At 43.4% G+C, this 21,560-nt stretch overlaps 1 protein-coding gene and 1 long non-coding RNA gene across 3 annotated transcripts in view; one reads left to right on the forward strand and one right to left on the reverse strand.

The window, feature by feature from the left end:
* Positions 1 to 21,560, forward strand: part of LOC310635498 — an 838,887-nt gene that overhangs the window by 499,632 nt on the left and 317,695 nt on the right. The gene's annotated exons all lie outside the window — the stretch shown is intronic.
* Positions 1 to 21,560, reverse strand: part of PHC1 (polyhomeotic homolog 1) — a 153,188-nt gene that overhangs the window by 78,517 nt on the left and 53,111 nt on the right. For both annotated transcript variants that reach the window (XM_083354459.1, XM_083354458.1), the window contains exon 3: positions 3,108 to 3,218. In XM_083354459.1, the coding sequence (XP_083210585.1) occupies positions 3,108 to 3,218 (111 nt within the window). The remainder of the gene's footprint in view (positions 1 to 3,107; positions 3,219 to 21,560) is intronic.

Consider the following 21,560-nt stretch of genomic DNA (forward strand, 5'->3'; position numbering starts at 1 on the left):
CCTGGAGGTGCCGCGGCTGGCCTTTCGAGGCGCCGCAGACCTCCATTGACTTCCATGGGGATCCTTGGCAATGAAGGGGCCGATTGAAACCGCTGCAGGATGGCTTTGAGTGGCACAGAGAGACGCAAATGTGTCTCCACAGGAGAGGCAGCAAGGGCAGGAGACGAGGAGGCGGCGGCGGTGGCTTGCTGGTAAACCAATGGACTTGGTCTCTCTCTCTCTCACACACACACATACACAAACATAGAAAGAGAGAGAGAGAAAATAGGGAAAAGAAGGAGTGGGTCTGGCTTTAAGTGCAGGATGGCTTTAAGTGGCAGAGAGAGACAAGAGAGGCAGAAAGGGCAGGAGACAAGGAGTCAGCCTGTTTCTGTGCACACGCACAAACTTAAATGGAGGCTTTCAAACCTGACAAGCATACACATGTGCATATCTGCAACCGGTCATTGCAAAAAATAGGATAAAAAGGGGGAAAGTGGGTGTGACTATTTAAAGATCCCCACTTTTGCTTTCCTTCCTCCTCTTTGGCAGTGTTGACTTCTGCTCCTTCAATCCTGGCTACTCCTCATGGTCCCTGCCTGTGTTGTGATTCAGGGTCAGCCTGTGGGTTCGGCAGTTGGGTCGGACGACTCAGAGGAGGAGGGGGGTGTTGAAGACCTTGCTGAGGGGGTTGAAGATCTTGCTGATGAGAGCCCTCAGCCAGGCCCCTTCCACTTGGTCACCACGGAGACCCAGCTGTGTGAGCCTGACAGCGTGGATGAAGATCACCCACAGCTGGCCCTGGTCAAGGACGCCCGACACAGGAGGCAGTCAATTAGGAGTAAACAGAGGAAGGCAATGGGGCTCCTCGGAAGGAGGCAGAGAGAAGCCACGCCCTGAACTCTATATAAGGGGAATGTCTGGGAGGGCTGGTTTGCTGAAGGCAATGGCTTGGATAGTTCCTGTTTCTTAAAGCTCCTGTTTCTTGGTTTGTCTTGTTCTGTTTTGTTTTTGTAGCAATAAATTTGGCAGGCGTAATTCCAGCCTCTTGCCTTCTTGTAAAAGGGGTTGTCCCTGCCTTTTCTGCAGGGCCGGTAGCAGGCTGGTACAGAACAGCCTGCTAGCCGCTGCATTCAACATTTGCTTGGTAGACTGGGGAGAGGCGTTCCCCCGCTTCTTTCCACTCCTGCCATGGCAATTTCTGAGAGTGGGGAGCAGCTGCCTGCTGGGCAAGCCCCAAAAGCTTTCTTCCTCTCCCCAATCTTGCCTTTCTTGCTCCTCCTCTGATGTAGCCTTCTGCTGGATTTCCTCAACCCCCACCCATTTTATTTTAATCCCACCACCGCCTCTCTCTTTCACAAGGCCTCAGAAGATTTGCCAAAGCAGCTCCTTCTCCCCGTCAGCCTCTTCCTCAGCTTCCTTGGAACCTTCACGCCAAAAGGTGGAAAGAAGAACGTCCCAGAGAGAGAGAGAGAGAGAGAGAGAGAGCAGGGCGGGGGGAGAGCAGTCTTTTCTGAGGGGAGGAAAAGCCAGGACAGCAGAGCCGTCCATACCAGAGGTGGACGGGGGCAGGGCTGGTGCACGTCTTGCCTTAGGCTCCACTCTTCAATCAAGCCTGTTGATCTGTGCATGCACATGTATGCACACATTCTGCAGCTCCCAGATTTTTTTTTGTGACGAAACCGGTTCCGAGTGGCTCTTTTGCTGTTTCAGGTTGCCAACCCCTGTTGTAGGTCTATACGTATACTGTATATAGTACGTTTAAATGTGTGTTGTGTATGTGTACACTTTGACAGCAAGCAACTAAATTTCATTTTTAATGAGTGCCATTGTGCCTACAGTAAAAATGACAAAAAGGTTATCTATCTATCTATCTATCTATCTATCTATCTATCTATCTATCTATCTATCTATCTATCTAATATGAAAGGTATGTCAACATTTTCCAAGTAAGTCCCTAACTATTTTTAATAAACCACTGCTTGTTAGCAGTAAATCTATGGAAAGCTAAGCTGCACACACATTCTTTAAAAAGCCACAGCCCCTAAGACAGCAGTTCTGCAATCAAAATATTTTCCGTTTTTCAATTCAACCACGATTTCTTTGCCCTCAGTAGTGCTCATTATGTCAAGAACCAATTGCCACCTAATTCCAAGCTGGAGAAAGGTCAAGCTACTTATCTATTAAGCTATAGGAGAGGCAGGAAAAACTTTTAAATTCCAATGGGTTACAAGACAAGCTGCACTCTCATGTGGACAGTGGATAACATGGCTCAAACTCAAAAGCAGCTATATAGACACTCAACACATTTAAGAATCTTTATTGTCTGAATGCCCTGTGTCAACTTAAGAATTTCAGCTCTTTCTAAAAGCCACTGCAATTTATATCTTGTGCTGCTTTTTTCCAACTTTTCTCAAAGCTTACTGGACATCTTGCTTTTTATTCCTCAAGTTTGGAATTTGGTAGCAACTGGCTATTGACCAAATTGGCATTCCTATTCTGAGAAACTCTTATTCTTCTAATGTAATATTGGTGAAAACTATCTCCAAACATTGACTCAGAAGTTCCATAGCATTTATGAGATTAATGTAAAGAGAGAACTGAGTAGCACCTGCATATTAATATCTTCAAAATCAATTCTCCCAATTCAAGCAGATGCTGAAAAGCATGATAAAAAGATGGTAAAGGTAAAGGTTCCCCCGCACATGCGTACTAGTCGTTTCCGACTCTAGGGGCCGGTGCTCATCTCCGTTTCAAAGCCGAAGAGCCAGCGCTTGTCCGAGGACATCTCCGTGGTCATGTGGCTGGCATGACTAGACGCCAAAGGCGCACGGAACGCTGTTACCTTCCCACCATAGTGGTCCCTATTTTTCTACTTGCACTTTTATGTGCTTTCGAACTGCTAGGTTGGCAGAAGCTGGGACGAGTAACAGGCGCTCACTCTGCTACGCAGCACTCGGGATTTGACCCGCCAAACTGCCGACCTTCTGATCGACAAGCTCAGCGTCCTAACCCACTGAGCCACCGCGTCCCCAAAAAGATGGAGACTAGGGGAACTCAGAAGTTCCAGTCCTGGAGTTCTCTCTTTCTAAACAGAATTTTTCAGCTAGCATGTCTTGACTTCTCACCTGCTGGACTGCAGCCAGGCTGTGAAGTTGAGCACTGTTGAGCTGTTGTTGAAGCATAAATTGATGAAAGTATTGGGCTGCATTGGGTTGTCGCTGTAGTGCTTGAAGGGCCTGCATTGAAGAAGAAATCCAAAATAAGTACATGGAACAACTACATATAATCCACAATAGTGGTTCTTTTAAACTTTAAACTGAAAGTAATTCTCAGGAGGGCACTTTGGACATATTCTAGGGATCTTAAATAATTTGTAGGAGCTTCTGGTGATGTCACAGGGAGTTTCTGGTAATGTCATGGCAACTGGGACGTTCGCAGTCGGTGTTGGCAGGGGGACAGAGATCAACCTCGAGGCCTCTCGTTTGTGGAGTTCCTCAGGGGTCGGTCCTCTCGCCTCTCCTGTTCAACATCTATATGAAACCTCTGAGTGAGATCATTCGCGGCTTTGGAGTTGGGTATCATCAGTATGCTGATGATACCCAGCTTTTCATTTCAAACCCAAACCACCCCAGTGATGCCCTCGACGTGATGTCCCGTTGCCTGGAGGCGGTCCAGGTCTGGATGGGGAGGAACAGGCTTCGGCTCAACTCTGACAAGACGGAGTGGCTGTACGTGCCAGCATCTCAGGAAACTCAGATCATTCCATCTCTCACTATGGGAGGTGAGTTATTACCTCCCGTAGATAGAGCTCGCAACTTGGGAGTTCTCCTAGATTCACAGCTCTCTTTAGAAGATCATATATTAACTGTGACTAGGGGAGCCTTCGCCCAGTTACGCCTGGTGCGCCAGTTACGGCCCTATCTAGACCATGATGCCTTACGTACAGTCACTCATGCGCTCGTGACCTCTCGATTAGACTACTGCAACGCTCTCTACATGGGGCTGCCCTTGAGAACCACTCGGAGGCTCCAACTGGTGCAGAATGCAGCCGCGCGAGTTGTGTTGGGGGTCTCCTGATACTCCCATATTACACCTCTGCTCTGAGAGCTGCATTAGCTTCCGGTTGCCTTCCGGGTGAGATTCAAGGTACTGGTTATGACCTACATGGCATGGGTCTGGAGTACCTTAGGGAGCACCTGCGACCAGCATCAACTTCCCTCCGCCCAGTGCGCTCCCACAGAGAGAGCCTCCTCAGGGTGCTGCCGTTCGGAGAATGCTGTCTGGTGACCCCCAGAGGGAGGGCGTTCTCTGTGGGTGCGCCTGACCTGTGGAACCGTTTACCGGTTGAGCTCCGGATGGCTCCCAACCTTCGCTCCTTCCGACACGACCTAAAAACCTATCTGTTTGAACAATCCGGCCTGGTCTGATGGGTTTTGTTTTAATTATTGTTTTAATGTAATTTATCTTCTGCATTTGGGCACTAGGGTTTAATTTGTTTTCAATCTCTGTATTTGGGCATTTTGATATTTATGTCCCTGTTCACCGCCCTGAGTCCTTCGGGAGAAGGGCGGTATACAAATCAAATAAAATAAATAAACTAAATAAAAACAAAGGCACAGGGGAATGAAGCTCCATTCCCCAAGTCCGATTTCTACCAGCTGGGGGGTCCAATAGGACCAAAAGATGCCCTGTAGAGGCAACTGGCCAAAGGGCAAAACTTTTTAGATTGCGGGCCAGCGGTAGCTGACTCACTTGATCCAAAGTAGCCCTTGTGACTGGCAAGAAGAAAGGCTGACCACACCAATGTGGTCAGCCAGAAGCAGCTGATTGTCAGAGACAACGAATAGTAACAAGCAGAAAGCAAAACAGCTGATCTGGGTGAGACTACTTTCCTTACCTCTCTACAAGAGAAAATACCGGTTCTAGAAAAAGGCACCCAAAAGCAAGAAATCCCAAAGCTTTAGGGAGTGGGGGATTTTTTTTCTACACCTCCCTCCTGAACTATAAGCGGCAATTTAAGCTTTGGGGAAATTGAAACTGATTTATAACAATATTGTGAAGTTAATTGAGGGATAAAAGAAGGATAATTTGGGAAACTTTTGCATTTATAAATCATTTTTTCTTTATTCCTTGTTTGGAAACCATCAGATTTTAACTTTTTAAAGTTTGGTGGGAATAGACATCTAATGACATCTAGTGGCAAAATCAAGAACTACATTTAACCTTGCTTTTTAAAATCTTACTAAGTTGTTTTGACTGGAGCTCTAAAACTTGGCTAGATACCCTGACACAGCTTACAGTTTAAATTTTTTGGTGTCCTGAAGATTGTGGATTGCCCTTTTCTACAGGATGGATTACCATTATAAATAAAAATTGCTTTTGAAGTCATCTGACTTTCCTGGATTACAAATACAGCTTGACTTGGAATTTTTACAAGCTGTTTTCATAGAGTGACAAGAAATTTCTACTAACAGAACACTTTGGATTACAAATTTTGGTATATATTTCTTCTTTTTTCCTTTTTGTTCTTTTTTATACTTAGCATTTTTTATTATTTACCTCTCCTATTTGTTAGGAGCCTACTGGATTACAAATTCTGATTTACTTGGTGGATTATAAAGTATGATTAAAAGATAAATATGAGCATCCCTAATCTATCTAAAGTTGGAAAAAAAGGAACCTCTGCTCCTTCTTCTGCAAGTCCAATTTATCAGAGATCAATTGATACAATGCTCCAACAAGAAAAGGCTAATAATTTCCTAAAGGAAACTCAAGCAAGGTTACAAGCAATTCAAGAGGCAATCGCTACTCACATGGCAGCTACGAGAAACCACAAGGAGATGAAAAGTGATCTTGATCAAATGAATCAAAAAATTAATAATATGGACTTTCAATTTGAAAATTTTAAACAGATGGTTACAGATAACCAACAAAGAATCCAAAAAATAAAAGATAAATCAACAGAGGTTGACCATAAATTAGAAGTCTTAAAAGATGAAAACCAGAAATTGATGCAAATAAATGGAGACCTAGAAGACTCAATAGCTGTTATGGAGATGGAAAGAGCCTCATATTTTTTTAAGATTTCAAAATATAATGGAAGATAAGGAAGAGGATCTTCTACACCTGATAACGGAATTATTGGCAGATGCACTAAGAATTGGAAAACAAGAAATGGAAGAATTAGATGAGATCTATTCAATCAACTCAAACTATGCTAGAAGAAATAAAGTCCCCAGGGAAGTACATGTTAGATTTCTCAAAATATCTATAAGAGACGAGATTCTGAAAAGAGTAAGAGATGAACCTTTGAAATACAAAAAAAAAATTTGTTAGTCCTCCAACAAATCCCTAGGAGAATAAGACAATCCTGAAAGGAATATCAGTTTCTAACTAGAAAATTCCCCTTCATGGATTACTGCCTTGTCGTGGCGAAGAGGCTTGCGTAATTCAATGAAGCTATGAGCTATGCCGTGCAGGGCCACCCAAGACAGAAAGGTCATAGCAGAGAGTTCTGACAAAACGTGATCCACTGGAGAAGGAAATGGCAACCCACTCCAGTATCTTTGCCATGAAAACCCTATGGACAGTACCAAAAGGCAAAACGATATGACGCTGGAGGATGAGCCCCTCAGGTCGGAAGGCGTCCAATATGCTACTGGGGAAGAGCTGTTGTGACTCAGGGCCAGCCTGTGGGTCCGACAGCCGGCTCCGATGTATCGGATGACTCAGATGTGGGGGAGGAGGGAAACGAACCGGCTGATGATGATTTGGAGGCTTTGCAGAGTCCTCAGCCGGGGACCTCTTCTCAGCTGCGTGAGCCCGAGAGTGCGGAGGATGATGACCCACAGCTGGCCCTGTTCAAGGACGCCCGACGCAGGAGGCAGTCGAGCAGGAACAAACAAAGAAAGGCTATGGGACTCCTCGGGAGGAGTCACAGGGAGACCACGCCCTGAGCTCTCTATAAAAGGAGTGTTTGGGGAGGGGCTGGTTGCTGAAAGCAACTTTTCCGCTTGAGAAGACAAGCTCTAGTGTTTTTGTTAACTGCGTAATTAAATCTTGGCAGAAGCCTTTTAGCCTTGGACGCTCTCCAGTCTCTTCTTTTTGAATAGGGGTTTGCTAGAAGAGGGCTGGTTCAGAACAAGAGCAGAGGGCTAGTACTAGTAGCACCAGAAAGAATGAAGCGACTGGGCCAAAGCCGAAAGGACGCTCAGCTGTGGATATGTCTGGTGGTGAAAGGAAAGTCCGATGCTGTAAAGATTTTTTCTCCATAGGAACCTGGAATGTAAGATCCATGAATCAAGGAAAGCTGGACATGGTCAAACAAGAGATGACAAGACTAAACATTGACATCTTAGGTATCAGCGAACTAAAATGGACAGGAATGGGTGAATTTATTTCAGATGACCATCAGGTATACTACTGTGGGCAAGAATCCCTCAGAAGAAATGGAGTAGCCTTCATAGTCAATAAAAAAATAGGAAAAGCAATACTGGGATACAATCCTCAAAATGACAGAATGATCTCAGTTCGAATCCAAGGCAAACCATTCAATATCACAGTAGTCCAAGTCTATGCCCCCACCACCGGTGCTGAAGAGGATGAAATTGACCGGTTCTATGAAGCCCTACAGCACCTTATAGAACTAACACCCAGAAATGATGTCCTTATCATCATGGGGGATGCAGTAAAAGTGCTACACTCAATTTGCCAGCAAATTTGGAAAACTCAACAGTCGCCACAGGATTGGAAAAGATCAGTTTACATTCCAATTCCAAAGAAAGGCAGTGCCAAAGAATGTTCAAACTACCGCACCATTGCACTCATTTCTCATGCTAGTAAAGTTATGCTTAAAATCCTACAAGCTAGACTCCAGCAGTATGTGGATCGAGAACTACCAGAAGTACAGGCAGGATTTCGAAGAGGCAGAGGAACTAGAGATCAAATTGCCAACATACGTTGGATCATGGAGAAAGCTAGGGAGTTCCAGAAAAACATCTACTTGTTCACTTCTTCCCTGTCCCGCCAAAAGCGCCCAAGCAGAGCGACGGCGCTCCGTCCCAACCACCCCAGGACTAGCACCGGCGGAGATTCCCGCAGCGCCTCACTTGCTCCTCCGCAGACTGAGGAGGGCCTGACTAGGCACTCCCTGCCCAGAGCGGAGCGGAGGCGGCCATGGCGGGGATTTTAGCGCACAGGTCCAAGCAGTCCCATGCTGGTCCAAACAGCAAAAGGAGAGGCGAGACGTAGCAGGAGCAGCTCCGGCGAGCTCCTGCCGCTTCCCCTCATAGGAAGGGGAGGGCATATCGCCCCTTCTCCCTGCCGGGGCTGCTACCCACGGCAGGGAGAAGGGGGGAAAACCCACCTTCTCCTTCCCCGCCGGGGCTGCTAGCCCCGGCGACGAGAAGGGTGGAAAGCGCGCCTTCTTACTCACCCGACGAGAAGGAAGGGGGGGAAGTGCGCCTTCTTGCTCGCCCAACGAGAAGGGGTGGAAGCGCGCCTTCTTGCTCGCCCAACGAGAAGGAAGGGGGGGAAGCGCGCCTTCTTGCTCGCCAGGGCTGATAGCCCCGGTGACGAGAAAGAAGGGGGGGAAGTGCGCCTTCTTGCTCGCCCGACGAGAAGAAAGGGGGGAAGCGCGCCTTCTTGCTTGCCCGACGAGAAGGAAGGGGGGAAGCGTGCCTTCTTGCTCGCCCGACGAGAAGGAAGTGGGGGAACCGCACCTTCTTGCTCGCCAGGGCTGCTAGCCCCGGCGATGAGAAGGAAGGGGGGGAAGGAACAGATCTACTCACCTTACTAAAATTGGAACGATACAGAGAAGATTAGCATGGCCCCTGCACAAGGATGACACGCAAATACTCACCTTTTAGTTCTCCCGTCTCTTCCTCCACTCTGCCAAGTGTAGTTAAAAAAACTTTGTTTGTGGGTGGTCCCACAAACCAACCAATCAATTTAAACTTTTCAAGTTTTTTGTGAGAAGTTTAAATTGATTAAGTTTTTTTAGTGCCACTTTTCCCCCCCAAAAGTAAACATGGCAGAGGGAGGAAGCCTGGGAGCCGCATGGGACGGCTCAGAGCCGCATGCGGCTCCGGAGCTGCGGGTTGCCAACCTGTGCCCTAGTGGAAGCCTGGAAAAAGGCAGCCACAGAGGCACTCGACCAAGTTGTACCTATGCGGCCCTTGACCCGGCGCAGATCCCAATGGGCTCCATTGTTCTCCATGGAGCTCCAGGAGATGAAGCGTCAGAGATGGGGCCTGGAGAGCTGTTGGAGATCCAGCCGATCCGAATCCGACCGGTTACGACTAAGGTCGTTTATGAGAACTTATCTCGCGGCGATGAGGGTGGCAAGGTCTAACCATTTTGCCACCCTCATCGCGTCCGCAGATAATCGCCTGGCTGCCCTGTTTAGAGTAACTCGCTCTCCTTAATCGGGAGGTGAGGGAGGAACCCTTGCAGGGTCGAGCCGAGGAGTTTAGTCGATTTCTGTCGGACAAAATCGCTCGGATCCAGACCGGCCTGGACTCCAACTGGGCAGAGTCTGACAATGAGGATACGGGCAGCCTTGTCGATGTTATCTGGGAGGAGTTTGATCCTGTGACTCCTGAAGAAGTGGACAAGATCATGGGGAAGCTAAGCTCCACCACGTGTTTGTTGGACCCGTGTCCCTCCTGGCTGACTTATGCGGCTCGGGATGGGACACGAGGCTGGCTCCAGGCAGTGATTACTGCCTCTTTGAGTGAGGTTAGCTTTCCCGCCGCCTTGAAGGAGGCGGTGGTGAGACCCCTCCTCAAGAAGCCTGCCTTGGACCCAGCAATTTTAAACAACTTTCGTCCGGTCTCCAACCTTCGCTTTCTGGTGAAGGTTGTTGAGAGCGTGGTGGCGCAACAGCTCCCTTTGTTCTTGGATGAAGCTGATTATCTACACCCGTACCAATCGGGCTTCAGGCCCGGGTACAGCAGGGAGACGGCATTGGTCGCGCTGGTGAATGATCTCTGGTGGGCTCGGGACAGGGGTTGCTCCTCTGTCCTAGTCCTTTTAGACTTCTCAGCAGCTTTTGATACCATCGACCATGGTATCTTGCTGCGACGTCTCAGGGGGTTGGGAGTGGGAGGCACAGTTCTTCAGTGGTTCTCCTACCTTCTGGGACGTTCGCAGTCGGTGTTGGCAGTGGGACAGAGGTCGACCTTGAGGCCTCTCATTTGTGGAGTCCCTCAGGGATCGGTCCTCTCGCCTCTCCTGTTCATCTATATGAAGCCGCTGAGCGAGATCATTTGTGGTTTTGGAGTTGGGTATCATCAGTACGCTGATGATACCCAGCTTTTTATTTCGACCCCAAACCACCCCAGTGATGCCCTCGACGTGATGTCCCGCTGCCTGGAGGCGGTCCAGGTCTGGATGGGGAGGAACAGGCTTCGGCTCAACCCTGACAAGACTGAGTGGCTGTTCGTGCTGGCATCCTGGGAAATTCCGATTATTCCATCTCTGGCCATGGCGGGTGAGCTATTACCCCCCGTAGATAGTACGCGCAACTTGGGGGTCCTTCTAGATTCACAGCTCTCTTTAGAAGAGCATATTGGAGCTGTGACTAGGGGGGCCTTCGCCTAGGTTCGTCTGGTGCGCCAGTTGCGACCCTATCTGGACCGGGATGCCTTGCGTACAGTCACTCATGCGCTCGTGACCTCTCATCTAGACTACTGTAATGCTCTCTACATGGGGCTGCCCTTGAAGTCCACTTGGAGGCTTCAACTGGTGCAGAATGCAGCCGCGCGAGTTGTACTGGGAGTTTCCCAATACTCCCATGTTACACCTTTGCTCCGCGAGCTGCATTGGCTGCCGGTTGCCCTCCGGGTGAAATTCAAGGTGTTGGTAATGACTTACGAAGCCGTACATGGCATGGGTCCGGATTACCTATGGCAACACCTGCGGCCGGCGTCAACTTCCCTCCATCCAGTGCGCTCCCACAGAGAGGGCCTCCTCAGGGTGCCTCCGATCAAAGAATGCCGATTGGTGGCCCCCAGGGGGAGGGCGTTCTCTGTGGGCGCGCCAGACCTGTGGAACCGCTTGCCGGTTGAGCTCCGGATGGCCTCCGACCTTTGCTCCTGCCGGCGCGATCTAAAAACGCATTTATTTGAGCAATCTGACCTGGTCTGATGGGTTAGGGTTGGGGTTTTAAACATGTTCTTAATTATTGTTTTAAATTTTAAATTTGGGCATTATATTTAATTGTATTTTAACTTTTATATTCAGTTTTTTATATTTATTGCCCTGTACACCGCCCTGAGTCCTTCGGGAGAAGGGCGGTATATGGGATACGGCCAAAGCAGTTATGAGAGGAACTGCAATTGCGTATATGGCCAATGAATATAAAAAGAAAAGGCAATATCGAAAAAGTTTAGAGGATGAACATAAAAAAATAGAATTAGAACTACAAAAACCCCCACAATGTAGAGATTTAAAACAACAGTTGGATTTAAATAAGCATAAATTGAATATTATAGAAAAGGGAGAAATGGCACAATAAAAAGCATTAGACAAAATTTTTTTGCACAGGCAAATAAACCTGGGAGATGGCTGGCCTATAGATTGAAAAAACAAAAAGATAACAGATGGATTAGTAAATTTCATAATCAAGCAGGGGAGATAGTAAATGAAAATGATGGGGGAAAAATGGGTGACGTATGAATTCTCTAAAAATCTTTATAAAGAGGAGGAAATGATCACTGAGGAAAGAATATCACAATATCTTATGAATGCGGACCTACTGAAGGTTTCAGTAGAATTTCCAAATATATTAAATAAAGATATAACAGTCCAGGAAATTATGGAAGCTATTAAAAACAAAAAAAGGAATAAAACACCTGGCCCTGATGGACTACCGTCCGAAATATATAAAAACCTCCAAGAACTTTTGGTCCCAACTCTGTTGGATTTATTTAATGAGGTACTAAACACAGCAAAAATTCCAAACTCATGGAAAGAAGCAATCATCTCACTAATCCCTAAAGAAAACTCTGATTTGACCTGTATTAAAAATTATAGACCCATTTCTTTACTGAACACGGATTACAAGATTTTCATGACTATAATGGCAGAAAGATTAAAAAAAATATTTAGCAGAATTTATTCATACTGACCAAAATGGCTTCTTTCCTAAAAGACAAATTAGACATAACGTCAGGATCATACTAGACATCTTAGCGAAAAACAAGGGGCATTAATTTTTGTTGATGCTCAGAAAGCGTTTGATAATGTCAAATGGAATTTAATGTTGACTCAACTCAAACAGATGGAATTTGGAGAAAAATTTATAAATATGTTTAAAGCAATCTATTCCAAGCAAGAGGCAAAAGTAATCATAAACGGAGAATTAACAAACAGCATTCAAATACAAAAGGTACAAGACAAGGCTGTCCACTATCTCCTTTATTATTCATTCTTTCTTTAGAAGCACTCACAAGAATAATCTGAAAAGATAAGATGATTAAAGGATTAGAAATCAGAAAAGAGATATTTAAATTACAGGCTTATGTGGATGATTTAGTTTTCATTCTTGAAGACCCTTTAGAATCTGGAACAAGATTATTACAGGTGCTGGAAAATTATGGAGATGTTGCAGGATTAAAAATCAACAAAGAAAAAACTAAAATGCTAGTTAAAAATATGTCCAACTTAGAAGAAACTGAGCTAGTAGAAAAAGTTGATATCCAGACATATAAAAGAGTAAAGTACTTGGGGATCCAACTATCAGCAAGATGTACTACACTTAAAAGAGAAAATTATGATAAGTTAATGGACCAAATTATAGTAGACCTAGATAGAATGAAAAACTTGCAGCTCTCTTTTATGGGAAGAATAGCGACAATCAAGATGAATATACTGCCCAAATTACTCTTTTTATTCCAATGAGTACCAATTAAATTAGGTAAGGATTTTTTTGAAAATTTAAATAGAATTACATCTAAATTTATCTGGCAAGGTAAAAAAGCGAGAATCAAGTTAAAATTATTACAGGATGCAAAGGAAAGAGGAGATTGCAAAAAATATTATTAGGCAGCAATAGCGGTATGGATAAAGGATTGGATACATTTAAGGAATAGAAGACTACTAGCCTTAGAAGGCCATGACATGCAAATTGGGTGGCATGCTATAATGTGGGATGGAAAATATAGGGGTCATCAGTATTTTCAGAATCATATTAGAAGGGCACTATTAGATGTGTGGATAAAAATTAAAAAAATTAACTATATAGAAATTCCCAATTGGCTATCTATATTAGAGATTTTTATGCACCCCAAATTTATAAATCTAGGAAGTGTAATTACATATAAAGATCTCTTAGACGAAAATGGAGACCTGAAAACAAGAAAAAGATTATCAGAAGATGGTGTAGAGCTGGAATGGTGGGCATACTTACAGATACAGTCACGATACAGAAAAGATAAAAAAGAAACAGGGATAAAATTAGAGCATACACAATTAGATAAAATTCTTCTAGGAACAGAAGATCAATTGATAAAAAAGATATATCAATATTTATTAGAACAGGATTTATTAGAAGAACAGGTAAAAGAAACAATGTTAACCTGGAGTGAAAATTTTGCTTATAATATTGACTTAGATAATTGGCAGTTACTATGGGATAAAAATAAGAGGTTAACGCTAGCCACCTCCTATAGAGAATTTGTACAAGATGTTGTATAGATGGCATCTTCCCCCTACAAGGTTAGCAAAAATAGATAAAAAAATCTCACCAATGTGTTGGAAGGAAATGCAGAAGGCTTCCAGGGACTTACTATCATATGTGGTGGGAATGTTCAGAGGCGAAAATTTTTTGGCAGTGGATAAAAAATTGGTTGGAAGAAATATTATGACAAAAAAATGATTTAAAACCAGAAATCTTTTTATTAGGGATTATTAACGATAATCTCAATAAAGCATCTCTCTACTTATTAGTACATATCTTAACTGCAGCAAGACTGGCATATGCCCAAAAATGGAAAAGAAAGGAAACACCCACTGAAGAAGAAATAATAGATAAAATTTTATCCTGCACTGAAATGGACAGGTTAACCCTAGAGATCAAAAATAAGAACAAAATGGAGTATTATGAAATTTGGCAAAATTTGTACAATTGGTTAGAGTTAAGAAGGATCGCTGAGATGAACATTGTTTGATTGGTTGATAATGTCAGGATTTCTTATTAGCATCTATATAATGGACATAACTGAAAGATATGTAAATATAACGCTGAGGACTGTATGACACTTTACTAAAAAAAACCGACAGATGTTATATGTACAGTTTGTTATACTCAGTCAAGTTATAGACTGTATTTTAGGTTTTTGTTATTTCTTTCTGTAACATAAGATAATACTAATAGTAGTGTTGTAGCTAGGGAAGTTGAATCATGTCCACTTTTGTTTTTAAATGTATATTTAATACAATTTTCTAAGAAAAAAGAATAATCCTTGATATGTTAGAATACTATAAAATTCATCCAAGGAAACAGATGGCTTTAATATTTCTTGATGCACAGAAAGCGTTTGACAATGTAAACTGGCAATTTATGTTTCTGCAACTAGCGGTAATGGATTTTGGAGAAAACTTTATAAATGAAATTAATACAATTTATTGTAAACAAACAGCGAAAATAATTGTAAATGGAGATTTTACAGAAAACTTTAACACAAGACAGGGATGCCCATTATTTCCATTATTATTTATACTAACACTGGAAGTACTGAATAGAAACATCAGACAAGAAACAGAAATTAAAGGACTGGAGATAAAAGATGAAAAATATAAACTACCAGCATTTGCAGATGACTTGGTTTTTATATTGGAAGATCCGTTTGAAACAAGCACATAAATAGAAACAATTGGAGAAATGGCAGGGTTGAAAATAAACAGAAAAGATTAAAGTGCTAACAAAAAATCTAATAGAAAAACAAAAAAAACCAACTAGCAAAAAAACCAAATCTTCAAATAGTTAAAAAAGTTAAATATGTGGGAATTTATCTAACAGCAAGATATGTAACAATAAAAGAAGATAACTACGTAAGATTGCTAAAACAAAATTGAATCTGGAAAAGTGGAAAAACTTATAACTTTCAATGCTGGAGAGAATAGTGAAAATGAGTATCTTACCAAAAATATTCTTTCTATTTCAAATGATTCCTGTAAGACTGGGAAAAGCCTTTTTTGATGAACTGAATACAACAATACTGAAATTTATCTGGCAAGGGAAAAAAAGCTAGAATTAATACTGAAAATATTACAAGAAGCGAAAGAAAGTGAAGGATTTGGACTGCCGGACTGGATGTTATACTACCAAGCAACTATATTAACATGGCTTAAAGAATGGATAATGCTTGGAGACAAAAGACTATTATACCTAGAGGGGCATGACCTACAAATTGGTTGGCATGCCTCTCTGTGGTATGGGAAGAATAAAATACATAGATACTTTCAAAACCACTTTATAAAAAATGCACTTCTTTTAGAATAGGAAACAATAAAAGCTAAAACGTATATTAAGATACTGGATGGCTTTCAAGAACGGAAACTTTTGCTTACCAAAATTTCATTAATTACGACAAAGTTGTGACCTATAAATATATCTTGGACAATGAAAAAAAATTGAAAGACAGACAAGATTTACAAGAACAAGGTATTGATCCATCATGGTGGCCATATATTCAAATCCAAACAAGATATGAAAAAGATGTTAAAACAATGGGATTTTATAAAGAACAGACAGAATTTGACCAGATATTGTTAAAAACAGATGAAAAGTTTGATTACGAAACTCTATAAATATCTGTTAAGCTTAAAGATGGAGGAAGAACAAGTAAAAGACAATGATAATATGGGCAAAGAACTTTGGATATAATATAGAATTAGAAAACTGGCAAAAGTTATGGGAAAGAAATGCTAAATTAACGAAAGCAGCGGCATATAAAGAAACATATAAAATGTTTTATAGATGGCATATAGCAAAAATATTCAAACAAGTGTTAGAAATGTAAACAAAGACCAGTTACTTATTGCCATATCTGGTGATCATGCCCTAAAGCAGTAATGGCGAATCTTTTAGAGACTGAGTACCCAAGAACCTCCCTGCCCCCCACCCCACCTGCAGGGCCACCCACCACCTCCATGGCCCACCGCAGATCGCCCAGCCGGCCCAGCAGCGCTTTGGTGGCCATGCCCTCTGCCCGCACCCCACAGCATCATGTGTGTGTGACTGAGCAAATGTCCTTGGCTGCGCTGCTCTGCGCAGGCCACGTCAGGAGGTGACACTCTTGTGGGGGGATGCTGGTGAGGAGGGGGATGCAGGGGGAGGTGGGGCTGGGGCAATGGCACAAGTGCCCACAGAAAGGGTTCTGAGTGCCACCTCTGGCACACATGCCATAGGTTCACCACCACTGCCCTAAAGCAAAAAGATTTTGGTTAAAAATACCTTTATGGCTGGAGAAAAAGACTAAAAAACAAATAGATTTTAAGCCAGAATAATAGGAGCAAATTATGAGAAACACTGTATATATTTAATTCTACACGCACTAACTGCAGCAAGAATTGTATTTGCCCAACATTGGAAAACTGAAAATTTACCAACTGAAGAAGAATTAATTAAGAAAATTTTAGAGTGAGCAGAAATGGATAGATTGACTTTAAAGATAAAAGAGAAAGAAGACTCGGTATATTTTAGAACATGGGATAATTTTTATCAATGGCTAGAAAAACAAGTTAGAGAGAAAGGAATGTGATATGTAACCTTAAGTATATATTAGCAAGAAGAAGGCCATCGAGTGCTTAATTAACATATTGTTTAAGATAATTAACTACTCATTTTTTTAAAAAATACATGAACCAAGACATTATGCTGTTTGCTAAATATTGAGAATGTTATTTTTTAAAAAAACCCTAACCCCAACCTCAATCCTAACCTCAATCCCAACCCCAATTCCGACCCTACCTTATTCCTAATCCTACACATACAGTATATATATGTGTGTGTGTGTGTGTGTATGTGATGTGTATATGTATATATATATGTGTGTGTGTGTGTATATATGTATGTATATGGATCTTTGGTTATTCCGGTTTTTCCCCGCGTAGAACTAAAGGTGTAGGGGCGACGTTTCGACGGAATCCCATCCGTCATCATCAGGCTGGTGGCTTCTGCTGGCTGTTTGTTCCTCTTTTTTAAACTGCCAGAGGGGGTGTGTTCTGTGGGTGGAGGTGTGCTCTAATTGGGTGGGGGAGTAAGTGTGTTCTGATTGGGTGGGAGTGTGTTTTGAATGGTGGGTGTGTTCTGATTGGGTGGGGGTGTGTTTTGAGTGGATGGGCTGGTCTCAGCTGCCAGCCTTAGACCTGAGCTGGTGAGTTGTGCTGCTTTTGTTCGGCTTCGTGTTTGTGGTGGTGCCATGTTTTTATAGTGGGTGTCAGTTTGCTTATTGTGTGGTTTGGAGGGGTTTAAAGTGGCTGATGTTGCAGCTGTAGTTAGGTTTCTGTTTTGTGGTTGTGCCTCGTTATCATTGTGGGTTCAGATTTGCTTTTTGAATGGTTGTGTGGTGGTGATGTCATGTGGTGTTATCATGAGTTTGGGTCTGGTATCATTCTTGGTGGTTGGGACTCGTCTGTCAATCAAGGTGGGTTTCCAAATGGTTGGTAGGCGAGAGGTATCATCTCGTTTATGCTGTGGGGGCGTTTTTCTATCTCAATGGCTTCTCTGATTATTCTGTTGTTAAAATGTTCAATTTTGGCGATAGTTTTGGTTTTTTTAAAATCAATTTCATGTCCCGTGGCTTCAAAGTGTTGGACCAGGGATGAAGTTTGTTCTCCTTTTCTGAGTGAGTTTTTGTGCTCTTCAATGCGTGCACTTATTCTTCTGTTGGTCTGTCCGATGTATGTGGTGGGGCAGGTGGTGCATGGGATTTCGTATACTCCTTGGTTTTCTAAGCTAATTATGTCTTTGGGGTTTCTTAGGATGGTGGATATTTTTCTGTCTGTGTAGAATGCTGTTTTGATGTTGTGTTTTTGGAGGACCTTGCTGATTCTGTCTGTGGTCCCTTTTAAGTATGGGAGGAGGGCTTTGCCATTGTCTTGTTCTCTGTCTTGGGTTTTTGTGGGTGTCTCTCTTCGGATTAAGTTGGTAATCGTGTTTCTTTGGAATCCATTGGCTGTTAGTACATTAGTGAGAGTGTGTAGTTCGGTTTTTTGGTGTTGTTTGTCAGCTAGGTGTTTTGTTCCGGAGATGAGTGTCTTGGCTACGGAGTTGATCTGTGCTGGGTGGTGGTGTGAGAGTGCGTTCAGATAACGGTTTGTGTGTGTTTTTTTATGGTAGATAGTGTGTCCTAGGGAGCCGTTGGATTTCTTGTAGACTAAGACATCAAGGAAGGGAAGTTGATTGTTAGCTTCTGTTTCCATGGTGAATTGCATTTTGGGGTGTAGGCTATTGAGGTGTGTGAGGAAGTCATCCAGTTTTTCTTTGCCGTGTGGCAAGATTACAAAGGTGTCATCTACGTATCTGAGCCAGAGTTTGGGTTTGTGGTTGGATTTTTCTAGAGCGAGGGTTTCAAAGTGTTCCATGTAGAGGTTTGCGATGACAGGTGAAAGGGGTGATCCCATGGGTGCTCCTTCCATTTGTTTGTATCTTTGTCCATTGTAGATGAAGTATGTGTTAGATAGGCAGTGGTTGGTCAGATCTAGGATGTGTTTTGGGGGGTTGTATTTATTTAGGATAGCTGTCAAGGCTTCTTTGATTGGCACTTGGGTGAAGAGGGATACGACATCGAAGCTCACAAGTAGGTCACAGGGCTGTAAGTTTAGTTTACTTATGATCTCTATGAATTGGAATGAATCTTGTACGTGTGAGGTGATGGAATTTGCGTAAGGCTGTAGTTGTTTGGCAAGAAATTTGGCTAGATTTTGTAGAGGTGAGTCTATGGAGCTGACTATGGGTCTGAGTGGGGTTCCTTCTTTGTGTATCTTGGGCAGACCATAGAGCTTAGGACATCTGGATGATTTTTCTCTGGGAATGATTGTTTTCTGGATCTCTTCACTGATGGGGGTGGCTTTTATTTTGGATTTTGTGGTTTTTTCCAGGTAGGTGGTGGGATCTGTCTTGAGGAGTTTCTATGTGGAGTCTCGGAGTAGGTTGGATAATTTGGTATGGTAGTCAGATGAGTTCATTACCACCGTGGCGTTGCCTTTGTCTGCTGGCAGAATGATTATGCTGGTGTCATTTTTTAGGTTAAGTAGTGCTGTCTGTTCCTCTTTGGGTAAGATGCTTTTGGGTGGTTTGCTGGTGCAGAGGATGTTGGTCACTTCGAGTCTGATTTCGTTGGCGTCATCAGGGTTAATTTTGGTCAGGCTGGATTCGACTCCGCATATAATGGTTTCCGTGGGAATGTGTTTGGGAGCGACTGCAAAATTAAATCCTTTAGACAGGATGTTGGTTTCGGCTTTGGTGAGAATCCTATCTGAGATGTTGTGCACAGTTTGTTTCATGTGTTGCTGTGAGAGAGGAGGGGTTTGTTTCTGGCGTTCCTTTAGTCTTTGGAGTTTATTGGGGTGTGTTTCTGTTTTGTAGGCAGTCTCTGTTTCAGCTCTCCAGACAGCGATTTGTTTGAATTTGTCCCAAAGTGTGGGGTGGATCTTGTTGCTGAGTTTGAGGTGAAGTGTGAGGAGGTCTCTGTTGATTCGGTCCAGGAGCAATCTTTTTGTGTGGAGTTCATTTCTGATTAGGGCCAGTTCAGTTCTTATCAGGATGCGTTTGATGGCTGCAGAGTTGGAGTGGAATTTCAATTGGAAGGATGTGGGGATTAAATTTTGATCTCGGCAGTTGCGTAGGAATGTGAGGTCACACAGAATGGAAGCTCTTCGTACTTCGAGTTTTTCATAGGTCCTAGTTAGCTGGTGGATTTCCTCCCCGTAGAGGTAAGATATTTGTTTTCTGAGGTTTTCGCGGGTGTTCGTATGTGGATCTTTGGTTATTCGGGTTTTTCCCCGCATAGAACTAAAGGTGTAGGGGCGACGTTTTGACGGAATCCTATCCGTCATCATCAGGCTGGTGGCTTCTGCTTCCTTCTTCTATATGTATATGTGTGTGTGTGTGTGTGTGTGTGTGTGTGTGTGTGTGTGTGTGTGTGTGTATATATATATATGTATATATATATGTATATATATATGTATATATATGTATATATATATGTATATATGTATATGTGTATATATGTATATGTGTATATATATATATATATATATATATATATATATATATATATATATATATATATATATATATATATATATATATATATATATATATATACTTGTTTTCGTAGATTCTCGCGGGTGTCTGTATGTGTAGATCTAGAGTCTCGGGTTTCTTCCCACGTTCCCTTCATCTTCAGAAAGTTGTGGCGACGTTTCGACGAAATCCCATCCGTCATCATCAGGCCGGAGTGTTCCTCCTGCTGCTTCCAGGAGCAATGCGTGGTCTGGCTGTTCCTTTCCTTCCAACTGCCGGTGGGGCTGTGTTCTGACTGGGTGGAGGCGTGGCTGCTTTCTGATTGGGTGGGGGTGTCCTCCGACTGGGTGGAGGCGTGGTTGTCTTCTGATTGAGTGGAGGCGTGGCTGTCTTCTGATTGGGTGGATGCGTGGTTGTCTTCTGATTGGTTGGAGGCGTGGCTGTCTTCTGATTGGGTGGGGTGTGTTCTGAATGGGTGGGGTTTTTTGTTGTGTTGTAATATCCTGAGTGTTGTGATTTGGTGTCCTGAGGAGTGGGCTGTGTAGTGGCCTCCAGAGCTTTGGTTTGGCTCCGAGTTCGAGGACCTGCTATGTATCTCTGGTATGGGCCAGTCAGGTTCGTGTGTGCGTTCTTCTGCTTGGGTGATGGCACTTTTGCTTGACTTGTTCTGTCTTCTGTGTGGGAGAGTTTTTGTTCTAGGTGTGGAGGAGTCTTGCTGGGGCTGGTGGCATTTGGGGTTGTTTGTTGGTTTTTTAAATCCTTGTTTGCTGAAATTCGTTTCTCTATCAATGCTGGTTTCCAAATGGCATGTAGGCGGGAGGTGTCGTCTCGCTTGTTCATACTGTCTGGGTGTTTTTCTATTTCAATGGCTTCTCTGATTATTCTGCTATTCAGATGTTCTATTTTGGCGATTGTTTTTGTACCAAACCAAAGCTCTGGAGGCCACTACACAGCCCACTCCTCAGGACACCAAATCACAACACTCAGGATATTACAACACAACAAAAAACCCCACCCATTCAGAACACACCCCACCCAATCAGAAGACAGCCATGCCTCCAACCAATCAGAAGACAACCACGCATCCACCCAATCAGAAGACAGCCACGCCTCCACTCAATCAGAAGACAACCATGCCTCCACCCAGTCGGAGGACACCCCCACCCAATCAGAAAGCAGCCCCAAAACACATCCTAGATCTGACCAACCACTGCCTATCTAACACATACTTCATCTACAATGGACAAAGATACAAACAAATGGAAGGAGCACCCATGGGATCACCCCTTTCACCTGTCATCGCAAACCTCTACATGGAACACTT

This window comes from Vipera ursinii (assembly GCF_947247035.1).
Source record: "Vipera ursinii genome assembly, chromosome: 2".
In the NCBI taxonomy this organism is placed as follows: Eukaryota; Metazoa; Chordata; class Lepidosauria; order Squamata; family Viperidae; genus Vipera; species Vipera ursinii.